We start from the raw sequence: 15,414 nt of genomic DNA, 5'->3' as shown, positions 1-15,414 counted from the left end.
GGATTTGATAACTTAGTAACTTTCTTTAACCAGAGCAATGTGTTAAACTTTTTTTTGGCTGCCACAGAGTATTCTAAACAATTTTGCTGAACTAGGTTCCAGCAGTTTTGGTACGTAGCCTAACACCATATATTGTGGTGTGCAGAGAAAATCAGTTCTCCAAAAGGAACTCAATAGCAGCATGGACCTTTTGCCAAAAATTCCTAATTTTGGGACAGTACCAGGAAACTTGTGTGGGTCCCATTTTGCTCCTACTCAATTCAAAGGCAAAGTCCTCCCAGTTGCAGAGGGATAAAGTTCAGACTCCAGTCCTCACATTCCCATTTCACACATTTTCCTTCAAATTCTTTTTTTCCTCTATTTTTAGGCTCTGGCAAAACCCTTGCACTCTCCCATACATTTTCTGGAAGGAGAATCATAGATAGGAACCTTTCACTCATCTCTCACACTGTTTAAGAGTAGCTCCTGTTTTGTGCCCCAAAGCACAGCTGGAACTCAGCAGCTGTAATCTGGAGTGACAGATGAGCAAGTCAGATCATGAAAGGAGGAAAAAGCTGCTGGAAAAGGAGCAAAAAACCAGAAGGAAATCTTGTAATCGTATCAGAAAGGCAAGGAGTGATATCTCGGAAGAATTAATTTTGTATTTCAGTAATCCCTGAGTTTACATGGAAAGATGATAAATTGGGGATAGGCTGTGAACAAGCAGGAGAAAGCAGATGTGGCAAGATGGGATCTTGGGACATTTGCCATAGGAAATGAAACCTCCACCATCACTGTGTTGCAATAATTGCTAATAGGTTTGGAACTTGACCATGTCTTAGGTGTGTGTAAGTATACAGACTGCTAAATATAGCTCTGGAAATAAACACATGTAATCTGATAGCTTTAAACATAGTTGGTTTTCTTATTAGACTTTAAGAACACTTGGAAGAAGCAAGCATAATAATAGAACTAGTACTGATTTTTGCTATGAAACTTAGAAGAGAAGCAGCTCTGCAGGGTCCTATTATGGAAGGAAAACAACTGAGGTGCAGAATAGCATCAGCCACTTCCCAAAAAAGATCTTCCAGGCAGAGGGACACAGGGAAGGGGAGAAGGAGCATGCCTGGCACATTCCTGACCCATTTGTGGATACATGATTCAGAGATGTGTGAGCTGTGTGCAGTGAGGCAATGGAAGGGCACAGGTAGCCCTTCTCCTGACCTGTGCCTCCCCATGGCCAAAGAACCTGTCCAAACAGCCAAAAGGCTGTGATCAACCGCAGCAGGGGCTGTAACAAGGACTCGAGGAGCAAAGAGCCAACAAGAAGTCAAGAGTCCTACTTTGAGAAATTAATTGGGTAGTTTTGAATATAGAGAACTGAACAACCAGTGCTAATTTTTAAACTTTATACTGTCTTAAGTAACTGCATAATCAGGGTCAGCAAACTTCATTGTGTGTGTGCAGCTGGCAAGAATCTCAAGTTGCACCTTTTGCAGTGCAAATGCTGCTAGAAAGGGAGATCTCTGCACAAAATGTCCCCAGCCCATCTCACCATGTGCTGCAGGATGGCTCCTGTACTTGTAGATTTGCATTGCAACAAGGGCAGGATTTATCCAGGGTCACTCTCAGGGAAGAATTCTCTCCATCATATCTGATAATATCTATCTCCACGATATTTAATGCTGATGCTAAAAAGTTAAGAAAACAACTATTTGTCTACTTGATACAAGACATGCTACGTAAGAGATTGATAGATTTCAGGGAAGGGCACCAAACCCAACCAGTAATGTTTGTGTGGTAGTTCATTGTAATGCTGACAAACAAAACCTAATAAAATACAATACTTCTGTTCTTGGAAGCCATTAAAGTGTGATTTAAAAAAGAAAAGTTGACAAATACTTTATTGCTGAAATGAGCAAAATCTGCCTGGGCAGGTACCATGCTCTCTCCAGTGAAAATATACATTTCATATTTTGCTGTCAGTATGGCCAACATAAGGTTGGCGAGACAAGAAAGTAAAATGCTGTCAGCTTCTCCCTTTGGCTTTCAAAAAGTGAAGTAAACAGGAAATCCCATCATAGTCTGTGAGAGTATACCAGTTCTGAATGATTTAAGATATTGAAAATTAATTTGAAATCAATCATTCTGCTGTATTGTCTGAAAATAACTTTCCCCCCTCTAACATTGGGTTCCTATCCCCAGTAAAATTCAGCACCTTAGGTTTACTCTTGGTTCCCTCTAAATTCCTTGCCCACCCCCCCATCTTTTTGCCAGTTGCAGCTACCTGGATCACCCATAGAAGTCCTTTTCAGCAAAAGAGGGCACCCTCAGTCACAACAATATACAATTTTTATCTTTTACAGCCTTTCTTTTTGTTTTAGCGTTTTCATTATTTTCTGCTGTTTGGGAATATCTTTGGTTTTATTTCAGGACATCTTTCTTCAACTTATCTACAACTGTAAGGTATTTGCTGTATGTCATTAAGGTATTTGCATGATGTGAAATCTTCATTCTTGTAGCATCCAGAAAGAGGTAAGTATAACCCTAACCCTAACTCACAGCAAACTTCTGAAATCCGTGGCAGTTTTGCCTAAGAAAGGCTGCAGGACTCGACCACGTGTTTGCTGTACAGCGTGTACTGTAACGTCTGGTATTGTTTAACTCTACCGTGCTTGTTTTTAGTGATAGTTTGCAAAAAGATGTCTTATGGGATAAAGGTACAAATAGGCTTTGTAGTGGGAACAAGGTAAGAAAACTGGAAATTAAAGAGAAAAAGACTTTTGTCTCTCGAGGAAGACACTGAAGGGTGTCATATTTCTTTGGCATTGTAATGCTACTAAATTACATCTGCTCCTCAAACATTTTTCAGAGGGAGGATTTCTAGACCCAACTCCAATTATCCTGGAAATAGAAAACGTCCAGCGCACTCAGCTTTTTGTGTTTAGCTCATTTCATCAACTCTCCCCGCCCGTCCGCAGATTTTAATTTAACTTGCCGAGTGTCCCCAGCTGGAGCCCAGCGGCAGCCCTAGGCTCTTCTCGCCCTCGGGCCGCGCTGCGGGCATCACCTGTCCCAGCGCTGCCGCCGCACCTGGGCCGGGCGGGGCCGGGCTCGGCGCTGCGCACGGGCGGCTCCGGGCGCGGCCCGGCTCCCCTGCTTCCCCCCGGTTCCCCCCGGCTCCGGCTGCGGGTCGGCGCCCGGGGGAGCGGCGCGGGGCAGCGCGCACCATGCGGGGCCGCGGCCCGGCCCGCCCCGGGGGCCGCGTGTGCTGATGTAATCGCCAGGCAGCCAGCGCTGAAATTCAACACCGCGGCGGGCGGGAGCTCCGCCGGTGCCGGGGCAGGCGGTGCAGCGCCGCTCCGCCGCCGGACTCCGCGGCGGCGCGCCCGCCCCCGCGGGCTGTACGCGGCCGGGCCGCCCTCGGGCTTGCGCGGAGCTCGGCGGAGACCTCGGGGCCGGCGGGCTTTCATGGACAGGAGCTGCCCCTGCGGCGGCGCGGCGCTCGGCTTTCCCTCGGATCTCCGCTGCCCGGGCAGATGCATACAAATGCATTTGGGAGCCGAGAGCACAAGGCGAGGACGCATCTCTCCCGCGGCACAAACGTAAGCGGGAGCCGGCGAGACGGGGCGCACCGCTCCGCCACCCCGCCGCGGGGCCGGGCAGGGGATGGGGCTGCGGCTCGCTCCCACCGCGGGCAGGGACGACGAGCCCGGCGGGCAGTGTCCCCAGCTCTGCCTTCCGAGCGCCAGCCGTCACCCCGCGGGGCTCCCGGCGGAGCGGCGGGGTGCCGGCTGCTCGGACGGAGACCGCCTGTATCGCTGGCTGTTCCCGTCTCTCTCCCCCGCGACCCTGGTGTCGTTCTGGATGTGCTCTGTCCCGTCCAGCACCTTCGTGTCGTCCTACCCTCGCCCACACCGGGCAGCCTGGCTCTGGTGTCCCCTGACCCGGGATCCCGTGCCCCCTGGTCCCCGAGGGGGGGCGAGCATCCCGGGGCCCAGCGTTCCGCAGTAACCTGGCAGCTCCTCCGCCCCTTTGGTACCTAGCTAGTAAAACGCGGCAAACAAGCAAACGCAAAAGCATGTAGAATTTAAGGTCAAGAGCTAAGGCTGCTCTCTTAGTACCAGAAATACAGAACAGCTCATCTGGCTATTTGCATGTTTTTGCAATTGGCAGAGGTATTTCTAGTGCCTCCTCACCAGTGATGCAAAGGTAGAGCTCTGCTCTCTACACTGTACCTAAAAGCAGCCTCTGTAAAATGACTGAATTTATAGTTGTAACGATATTAGGGAGGTTACTTGTATGTGTCTCTCTTTGTAAAGGGCTGACTTTGTTCTGACTGTGTCTTACGTTTACTGAGCCTTCTGAGCAGGACAGAAGAATTTGTTTAGTGTTGTAGCGAGGATTGTGCTGCTAAAGTGTGCCTGATGTATAATCTGGGTGTGCTTGAATGCTTGTGAGCAGTTAAGGGGCTTCCTGAAGGTCGTCTTCCTAGGAGATCTGTTTTTAGTGGCTGTGTCTTTGAGACTTCTTGAGGAATTGTCTGAGTGCAATTTCAGAGAATGGTTTTATTTGAAATCTGTAAAGGAGTATTGCTGATGGAGAAACATAAATTGCATTACAGGAAAGAGGTACAGTAGCAGAGATGCAGTTTACTCAAGCTCAAAATATGAGATAGCTTCAGAATATATCTATATGCTTCTATATTTACTAATTTACTTCTATAGAGAGCAAGCAACCTGGTCACTTGCCTGTATAAAGAAACCAGAATTCCTCACAAAAGGATCAGGTTTCCTTAGCACATGTCAAACCAGTAAATCCCTTGCAACTTCAACCACCTTTTCCTTGAAACACCATTAGGTCAGGCATGTATAGGAGTGTGTCTGCAGGTTAAATAAATGAAACAGCTGCATGTCTTCTAAATCTCTCACCCCATTTATTGACAGAATATTTAAAGTATGAGCAGCCTTGTGTCACCCTTGTTTCTTGCAAGCACTAAGTTGTAGTACATTTGAAGAATGATCTACAAAATATATAGAGACAAACTCTGTGAAAGACGAGTATTTCACATGAGAAGGAATTCAAGTTATATACTTTTCCCTTCATACAGAAAAATATGGTGTATGCTACCTGGAGAAGAGAGCTAGTGTAAGCAATCAGAGATTTACTCATAAAACTGTTCTAAATTCACTCCTTTTCATTTTTTTCCTTTCTTTTAGAAATACTAATGGAGTTGACTGTTCTTCTGGATGTGGTAGTTTCTCATTTTAAGCCAGATGCAGTCCAAAGAATGGGCCACCAGGCAGGGAGTTTCCTCTCTCTTGCTCCCAGTCCTGTTGTAGAACTCCTCTTAGGGCAATGCTCCTCTACCTCTCACCTCAACTTGTATTTCTCCCATTTTCCATTCATTCAAATTGTGAAATTTGGCAAAGGATTCAGGAGCTTCCCCCCTTGATGGCTAATTGCATGGTGCCATCTGTGACCAAAGGGCATGTGAGTGTCACACCAGAGAGGTTTTGCAGGCTGTTATGTCCCCTCAGACTGTGTTGCTAGTAGGTCTTTTAAAATTTGGGAAGCAGCACTGGACCTGCTGGCTAATTTAATTATAGTAGCAAAGAAAGTTATATTTCTTTTTATATCTTGAAAGATAAATTTGAGAGTTGCAGGGCATCTTTGTCCACAAGGTGCTGTGACCTTTCCAAAGCCCTTCTCAAGCCTGATGGACCCAAACTGTGCCGTTCTCCTCAGCAGTACCCAGACAGGTGCTGGTGTTTAAACCATCATCCCTGAGGAGTGCAGGACTGAGTGCACCTGTGGCAGTCACACTGCAGACAGGTTTACTTGTCCTTCCTAGCAGCCAGCTGATGGTATTTCTTCCTTTAAACTTGAGATTTAGGAAACTAGGCTGGAATGAAGAGGATACTTCTGTGCACTGACCATACCTGCGTTCTGTATGCTGCTGGGTAGTCTTCAGAGGGTGGAATTTTTCATTGTAGCTTGCCACAACTTGCTTTGAAGCTTGTCAGTTTTCTCATCCATCCATCACCCCTAACGCAAAAAAAACCCATAGATAGTTGCTGTCCACTCTGTAGGAAGAGATAAATGGCCATAAGATGTCAAAGATTATCAGGAAGATAAACTCAGTTTTTAGTGGTACAATAGCTCAGTCACATTTGGTAGTGCCTTCTTCCAAAGTGATTCAATAGTGACCCTCAGGATATGCTTGCAAGTACAATAGAGCAAATGAAAAGGTAGGAGAAGGGGAGGAAGTTTAAGAGAGACCCCTTGGCTGTGCCCCAAAGCCTAGGTATTGTAACAGCTTCAAGTGTGATGTTAAATGGGGAAAAAATAGGCAGCATTTGGGTCAGCTGAAGTCTTCCACGCCACATGATTCTGCATTTTTCTCTTGGTGTGTCCCAGCATCTCCAGGAGCTGTGGACTCAGCTGAGACAAGGAGCCAAGCTCCATGCAGTGACGGCAGATGATGGGTCAAGCCACATGCACATTATGCCTGGTGTACCCTGGAGCCTGGTGTCTCAGTGGCTGTGCTGGTGTGAGAGTGAACACTGAGAACTGACTGTTCTGCAAATGTACAGAGTGGTGATCTCAGCCAGGAGGGAGGGTTTGCATGGATTAGGTTGCACATGGTTTCATTGACAAAAAATTTTACTTGTGAAAAAAGATGGAAGGAAGTCTCACTTTTCTCACGCATTAGAGGACCCCCAGCCCTCTGGTTATCTCTGGTCCCTGTTTTTTCTCTCAGTTGATAACTCATCTGTTCTTGACATTAGCTTGAGAGCACTGTGTAAGCCAGACATTTGTCTTTACTTCTCACTAAATGTTTCTGTATATTCAGCTACATTTGTGTAATTTACAGCCCTGGGAACATGTTGTGATTTCTTGCTTTCCTACGATGTTTGCTGGGAAGTGACAGAGGCAGCTGTCACCTGACAGACACAGCTTTGTACCTGGCTGGTGTAGTAGAAGAGGCTGTTGTAATTGTTAGAGGAGTCATCTTTAAATTTTGGGCTCTGGGGTTCTTTGAGCATCCTTATTTTGTAGCTAGCTAAAATGTTTTATGTGATTTTTAATGGCAAATCCATTTTGCACCTTTGAAAATAATAAGGGTAAAATAAAGGGATTGTCCAGCATTTTAACTGATACAGTGCAATGCATGGACTTTGTTTCTGGCACAGCTGTCTCCTGTCACTGAGCTTCCCATTTGATCAAAAGATGACACATTGTGTGATGCAGAAACTTTGAACTTGAATTCTGGGCTTTAGAACCCTGAAAAATGAGCTGAGTGTACTGTAGTGGATGAGCTGTTTGGACAACAGTTGGTGTTAGGTCTTTTTTAGGAATGGCAGAACTGCTCCAGTAGACATTTCATGGCTGTAGCAGGAGAAAGCTTGAAGGGAGGAATAGCTAGGGATTGTAGTGGTGGTTAATTAAAGAACATGCCCCTACAAGCATGTTGGGATGTGTGAGGCATAGTTTCCACCTTTCCCTCCCTCTGTGATCAGAGCTAAAGCATTGATGCATATTTTTGAATATCCTATATGTTCTGTGTATTTTCTTCTGAAAGACATGATGTATCTCCCATTTTACAGTGGCAATGGTGACTACTGCATCTTATTGTTCCTTAAATTAATAATTTGTTCTATTTGCCAAAATTTAAGCTCTCTCAATATACAAATCCACTTGATAAAGCCAGGCTATTGCTCTGTGGTTTTCATGTACTTGGATGTTTCTGAAATGTTTGAACTCCAAACACTTTAAAGAATTAGTAAGACTTTTTACTAAATACCATTCTGTGTGTATGCACATGTACTTATAGATCTTTTCTTTCTGTTTAAACCATATGTTCCTGTAAAGAGAGTGGTAGTGTTTTCTTCTTACCTTTTTTTTTTTTAATGTGAAAATCTGACATTAGCTGGCAGAATTAGGTGATCTGAAGTTATATATGTTTAGTTGCAACTATGTTACTTCCAAATAGACTTGGATCTCCATACTCAAGTGCTCTCTGACCTGGTCCAGGAAACTTTTTTAGTCACTCTAGCATTCCATATTATGAAAAATCGCCGAGGTTACAAACATTAATGAGCAAGAGGCTTGAGTGTGAGTTGATTAGTTAGTGTCAGAACTATATTTCTGATATTTTTGAAATATTTCTTCTTAGAACTGAGTGGACAGAGGTTACTATAATTGTTACAGGCATCTGTGCCTGGTTGTCCAGCATTAACAGAAAATATATTTCTCACTTATTAGAAGATTCAGTCACTGATAAGAGAGTGATTAGATGTTAATCTGGCTAAAACAATAATTAAGAAACAGCAAACAATCTGTTCTTAATCAATTAAAAATGTAGTCTGTACAACATTCAACACTCGTAAAGTGGATTTTGAGCACATGATCTAGATAAATCTTATATATGTTTGTTGGAGAAGCTGGAACATCAGTGTGCTATCAACATTATTTTCATACTAAATCCAAAACACAACCGTCCACCAGCTACTAAGAAAATTATCTGGCTGGCTGAAACCAGGGCAGTGAGCCTGTGATAGCTATCAGTATTGCACTCTTCTACCTGAGCATGGACTTGTAAGCTGAAATGTGATTAACTTTGTGAAGAGCATGACTTGCTTGTAACATGATAAAATTTTGTGATACAAGAACAAAAATTTGACAACATTTTCACTTATGGGAAGGTGATGTGATCTAGTGAGAAGACCAATAGGACATCAAAGTATCTAAAGTATCTAATGATCTCTACAGGAATTAATTTGTCATTTATTTTATGGGTTTTTTATGGTAACATTTTTTTCTTTCCAGGAAGAAATTTACTGCATAGCAGCATTCATATTTGAAAGCTGCTGCAAGAAAATATAAAGCAGATGCAGTCATTTTGTTAATAAAAACCAGTGTAAAATATATGTGCTCTGTCTAAGGGCATACACAACCTCGATCTTTGTGTGAAGCACCTTCTCAGTATCAGTGGAAAGTTGTACAGTGTGATGGCTTCGATTCAGAACTTGCTGAAGTCAGTGGTATTCTGCCATTTGGATCTTGAATCAGGTTTCTAATTCCTTGGAGTTCTGAAACTGTAGATGTTTTCTCACATGTTTTTTCCCTTTCTTTCCCTTTTAGGAAAGCTCTCCTTTTCATTGCAACATGTATAGCTGTGGGTGTTGCACAAGTATCCAAACAAGGTGAGAATGCTTTGTTCATAATAGGACATTTGTGTAATATGTTAGTAGATGAAAAGAGTAAATGGCTATTGTTACTTGTGACCTTGGATTCAGTTCATTAATGCATGTGACTTAAAGAAAATACCAATTACAGCATAATGAGAGCAAAAGTTTAAAGCACCAGTTTTGGAAAAGATGACCTTTCGAAAATTGCTCAGATTTTCTGTCTATGAAATTGCTTACATATTTAAGCAAGCTCTTCATAAAAAAGAAGCCTTGTACAGTGAAAAGGCTTGGATTGTGTCTTCTCTGTATGTGGGTGTCCTTGGGGGTGGCAAGCTATGACTGAGTTACCTTTCCACTTAAGGCAGGCAAGCCACGGCGCATAATACAGGCTGGCATCGCTAGAGCAAAATGTGAAATTTGGTATTCATTTGGCCTTGCATTCAGATGCAGATGTTGTGAGGAAATAGGATTGTCTTGTTTTTAGTTTCTTTTTTAATCTGCCAGCTGTTATAACAGCACCAGATGTGCAGCTTGCTCTGGAGACTGTTGTGGGAATGATAGCGTCCTGAAGTGGTGGAGGCCAATGTGCCATTTAGTCACTTATTTGCCATGAGAGTGGCAGCATCAGTTCTCCACCATGGCCCTCTGCTGTGCAGGTGAAGCATGAAGCAGGTCATCCTTGGCTGGTGAGTGTGTAACTGCAAATACTCATCTGAATGCAAACAGATGGGTTGCGTGGTTAAGGCAAAACTCATTCCTGATAATGTTTTGCTAGAGCCCTTTGGGATATCTCAGCAGCCTCCCACCATTATTCTCACCAATGCATTTTTCCTGCTTGTCATTCCCAGAGATTGGCAAAGCTTGGTTTTTCCTTCAGTTGTGGATTTTTTGTTTTGTCTCCCCCCCGTTGCCTTTGTAGTTTTGCCCTCCAGTGTTGCCCATTGCTTGCCTGCTAAGATTGGTTGTTGATTTTTCACATCCAGCTCAATGGGGGCCATATGCTTTTGTGATGATGGGATTTTCCTGGATTTTTATAACAGCTGAGCCAAGTTCTCACTGGAGGAGGGGCAGCACTGTTAGATGTGTGTGGCCATCCTGCTCCAGGCCTGCAGGGATGGAAAGGGAAGAGGCAGTTTTAGGGAGGCAGTTTACAGTTTCCTGGTGTAGCAGGAGCAGGTGGCGGATGCCAGAGACAGCTGTGGGGTGACAATTTGAGTGTCTTCATCCCTCCAGCCCACCCTCCTCCTCTGCAAAGAAATAAACCTTTTCTCTCACTTCTCATGTCCCTCAGTCTGGAAATTCCTTTTACTGGCCCTACAGGCAAGGACTGTGGAAGCTGCAGGGCTGGGGGTGAGGAACGCAGGAGAGTGGGTGGAGACTGAGTCTTACCTGCCTCTTGGCTGAGAATGCCTCCATGCACAGAGCTTTGCAGAAATGGGATAAAGTCTTCAGTCTCAACATGCTTATATTGAATTATTTTTTTATTTTGTTACCAGCAGATGAAGGAGTTTCCTTTTTTTTCTATTATTATTTTGTTGTTATTGTTATTACTGTTATTCAACAACATTTCTAGATAGCCATACGAGAAACCTTACTGAATGGAAACTCCTTTCCATCCTTGATGCACAAGTGCCATACATGACTTTATTTTCTTTAAATGCTTGCTTGGGATCAAAATGATGCATTGAACCTTGATGCAACTTTCTTCCCATGAGTGAATTTGGTTCCTCTTGCACTTTATTTGGGCAGCGTGTAAACAAAGATGGAAAAAGCGGTTCAGAGAAGGAAACCTCCTCAGAAAAAACAGAGAGCATTTCAAGTATATCCTTCAGTTTCAGTATGTAAGCTGCAGAGCTGCATTATTACATTTGTGGTGCTTAGTGTTTGTCCAGGAACAGGATTGCATGCCCATTAGGAACATGTTAACACCTTGGCTTTTAGACTTCCTTGGCAGTTGTATTTTGAAAAAAGAATATTCTGCCAAACACGAAGATGCTAGCTAATTAATGTGCCTTCTCTCCTGAGCTGAGGAGACAACTTCTGCATGCTTTAGCTGGGAAGATACACGTTGTTCAGTTTGGTATGCTGCTATAAACCATGTTCAGTGAAGTGTGTGTAAAGATACAGACTGAGACTTTAGGAATAATACTTTGAGTGCGGCTCAAGGACACACACTAATAATGTGTCTTTCCTATGCCAGTAATCTGCTCTGGCATCCAGGAGAGCACTTGTTGCAGCCAGGTATCTCTAATGTACCCAGTTGCAGATGCATCATCACCTAGAAAATGGGCAAATCTGATGAAAAATTACTCTTGGTTCTGGTGGAGCTGATTGATGAATGGCCCTTTTCTTTTCCCTTACCACACTGGAAAGGGAAAAGGAGAAATGTGTGTACTAAGATTGCTGAAACAGGGAGAGCATCTCAGAGATCCTGCCTTGAGAGTAGCCGTGGGTATGGAGCAACGTGGGAAATGAGCAAGAGGGACTGAATGGAGTCTGTGTGTGAAACAATCCTATAGTCAAATCCCTTCATCCCTCCCCAGTTCTTTCGTGGGGTTATTTTTGTGCCACATGAGGGTGTGAAGGCTTTTTGCCAAAGCTGGTGTAAGGCTTTGCCTTACCTCATGATGCTGTAAGGTTGTGAATTTTTAAAGATCTCCTAGAAGGTGGAAGGAAAGCACTTGACACCAAAAACCCAAAACAACCTTTCCTTCAAAAAGTTGAGCTGTTACAATTTGGGGGACTGATGGGTTGAATAAGCAGTAAGTGAAGACAGATGCTTTGCAGACATGAGTAAACAAAGAAAACTGACAACTGATAGGTAAAGCAAATAGTGGTTGTCAAGCTGAGAGGAAGAATGAGAGGGTTGCCTGCTCCCAAAATCCAGTGTGCTGCCAAGAGCTTCTGAAAGCCTTAAAATAAAATAAATATGCATGTTGGACCAGAAGTGAAATGACTGGCCAAAAAAGTTTGGAACAGTCTTTTGGCTTGACAGTGGGTTAACATGCAGCAAGTCAGCAAGGAGTAATTCCTTTACATTTACTTATTTAATGTCATTTTTCACACAATATTTATTTGTGTTTGGCTCTCTCAAGACCTGCCATTGTTTGCAGAATAGAAAAAAAAATCTTATTCCTCATCATGCTGATGATTTTCTTTAATAACATTTAAACTATGTGCTCTTTTCAAATCAGAACTGCCAAAAATTTGGCTATTTTGCTTGCAGGGTGCCTTTTATTAGTGATAGGGTTAAATGCAATTTTTAGCTGACTATTTAAAACCAGTTTAAGATTTTTATTTTACACTTTAATTTATAATACTTTTGATAGATCACATGCATTACTATTTTAAAACAAAAATATGTAATTAAAAATTTTTAAAAATAAAACTGCTTGCACAGTATTTCAGGTTAGGATGTGGTATTTAGACACAACCTTAGGTTAGACTAGCAGCCATTCTCCTTGTGCAGTCAGCTGGCCCTGCCAGTGGACAGAAGTAGTGGAGCAGTGTATTCTGCCTTGGGGGCTCTTTGCATGTGTAAGACTGCGTTGCCCAGAGCTCAGGACCTGTGTTTCTTCCCAGCTTCCCTGCACCAGGGCAGTGCAAGCACAGCTTTCTCCTGCAGAGCTGCAGGCAGACCAGGCAGGACGGGGTCCTGGCAAAGAGCGGTGGCTCATTAGCAGAGGCACTGTTCTTCGGAGCTCTACTCCAACCTGACCTCTATTAGCAGCCTGACAGATAAAAATACAGCCATGGTGAATTAATTGCTCTGAGGCAAAACATCTTGAGAACTTGGCACACACAGGACTTTCTGCAGAAATACTCTTTCTCCATACCCCCGTCTGCCCTGGCCACTCTCCAGGATAGTCTTGGCTCGTCTGTGGATCTCAAACATGACTAGAAACACTACAAGGTGTGTAATGAATTTTCAAGATGTACAGTGTGTTCAGGTTGATGCGTTTGGTTCCAACTTATAAATCACTCTCAAAGAAATCTCAGGCACTTCTCATAATTTAGCACTGAAACTAAGCCAACATCTGTCTATTCTTAAAGTTTGCTATGAATACATTCAGTAAACAGAGAAAGGGAATCTGGGAAAGGTGATCTTTTTTCCACTCAAAGTGTAAATATCCATTTGTTTCAGTGGTTCTTTCCATTTAATATTGCAGCAAATCCTTAACTTTTGTTCTTTAAATTTTTGTCGTGTCTTATGATAGTTTTATTTACTTAGTATAAGCATGTCCATAGCAAAAGTAGCCTCAGCAAAATGCTATAGTAGAAAGTGTCTGTGTCTGCCCAGCCTGTGTCTGCCCAGCCAGGCTTCTTTAACCAGTGCAACTATTAGATAATACAAGTAATTTTTAATATAGGTGTTTCTCTGAAGTTGCTCCAGTGAGAGGTGCAAACAGATGATTTCGTATGCTGCTGTGCAATGTTGTTTATGAAAACTAGTCTTCAGCTTCCCCTTGTGAAAAAAAATCCTAAAATATAGGTTAGGGGGACCTTGAACTCATCTGGTCCTAACTTCTGCTGAGGTCAGAGTCAATGCTGAAGTCACTTCAGGTTATTGGGTTCTGTCCAACTGATCTTTGAAAATCTCCAAGAATCGAGATTATCCCATGTCTCTGCCCCCTGGTTCAGCACTTGACCACTTTTGTGGTGGGAATGCTTTTTCTTTGTAGGGAACTGAAATTTCTTGTGCTGCAGCTTGTGACTGTTACTCCTCAGCTTTTCTCTGTTTTCCCTGTGGCCTCAATTCAGACAAAGGACAATTTTATTTAGATTCCCCCAAACCTTCCTGTCTCTAAGCCAAGCAAATGTTGTTTCTTCAGCCTTTTCAGTATCTTTTAGCTCCTGATCTTCTTGTTCCGTTACTGTTCAAATTTCCGTGACTGCATTTTGTTTCAACATCTGCAATATTTCTGCACCTTTCACAAACACTCAGGCAGGCAGTTTCAATCAATCTATCAATGCCATAAATGCTATCTTACTTTGAGGTCCTGGAGAAAGGCTCCTGGGGATGTGTGGTTTAGCTCCTACTCAAGCCTTTGTAGTGTTTCAGCTGCATCATAAGGGATGTAACAGTGCCTCTATGTTCATTCTGAAGGAAGGTATTTGTGCCCACCAACTCCAGCTTGCCCAAATCTGATTTCGGCAATAAGAAATTAATTGGGTCACCTTCAACTGTTGACTTACCCAAAGGTATCTTTGATTTCTTATCCCAGAACAGATAGAATTTCAGTTTATCAGGATGATAGATAAATTTGTTTCTACCCATTTGGTGAAGTTATTTAGCCAGGTAAAAAATGGAGACACTGTATGGCCCAGACTAAGGAAAAGCTTAACATAGCTCACATTGAATGAGAAACTAGAGAATCCAACAGTGAATAAACCACTGCCCATTCTTCCCTGTAGGAAGATCTATTCAGATTTCTATAAGTCAAAGCCAAATCTATAGAATATCAATCAGTAGGACAGCTGGCTGCTCTGTCTGCTGCTGTGGAGTGCATTTTTTATTCAATGTCTTGTCATGGTAGCTGCAGCCTTGTGCACTTTAGGGGGAGGGATGAGCCAGAAGACAGGAGCACTACCCCTTGGGTCCTGACAATTCTCCTTTTTCCTTGCTCCTCACCACTTCCACTACTCCAGAGTTCACCTTATCCGTGGCTCTAACAAGTAAACTGTGTGAAGGGAAAGGAGGCATTACTGTGCTATAAATAGCTTGTCCTTTCTTATAAACAAAGCAACCCTTCCCTCAAATGCTTTGGTTTGAACTTTTTATAAAGAGCAACAGCATGGATCTATTGCAGAAGGTTTCTTGCAGAAAAGATTTTCTAAAAAAGAGTAATTCTCTGCTCAAAGAGTAGACAGGATTAGCTAAATAAATAAGGAACTAACCAAAGTGTATTCACTGGTCACTGGAAAATTTGAAGAGAGCAAATGAGGATTTCTCACTTTCATAAGTGAATTTACATACAATGGGCATTTTGTGGACCTTTCTGTGTGTTTGTTTAGTTTGGCTGGGCTTTTTTGAAGACGGAAATTTTGCTCTGGCTTTAATTATTTGTTCGATTTATGTGAAAGATCAGTGCCTTCCAGGAGGGATTTGGTGGCCTTACTGGGTGAAGTGTATATGCTCTGAGAGGTACAGATTTGATAAAATGTTGTGTGTACATTTGTTTATATGAATCCGAATGTATGAGCTTGTAAATTAAATCAACAGTGTGCCTTTATTTCTTTT

General features: G+C 43.0%; 1 protein-coding gene across 1 annotated transcript in view; it reads left to right on the top strand.

The window, feature by feature from the left end:
• The first annotated feature begins 3,429 nt into the window (after positions 1-3,429).
• The window catches only part of COL24A1 (collagen type XXIV alpha 1 chain), a 115,856-nt gene continuing 103,871 nt past the window's right edge, over positions 3,430-15,414 (top strand). The window contains exons 1-2 of the mRNA XM_041421831.1: positions 3,430-3,584; positions 9,127-9,188. Coding sequence (XP_041277765.1) covers positions 3,451-3,584; positions 9,127-9,188 — 196 coding nt within the window. The 5' untranslated portion in view covers positions 3,430-3,450. The remainder of the gene's footprint in view (positions 3,585-9,126; positions 9,189-15,414) is intronic.

The sequence above is a fragment of the Onychostruthus taczanowskii genome, unplaced genomic scaffold (assembly GCF_017590055.1).
Source record: "Onychostruthus taczanowskii isolate IOZ18803 unplaced genomic scaffold, ASM1759005v1 scaffold7, whole genome shotgun sequence".
Classification (NCBI taxonomy): Eukaryota; Metazoa; Chordata; class Aves; order Passeriformes; family Passeridae; genus Onychostruthus; species Onychostruthus taczanowskii.
The sequence above is the reverse complement of the archived record's forward strand: the minus strand, read 5'-3'. Positions and strand labels throughout refer to the sequence as shown.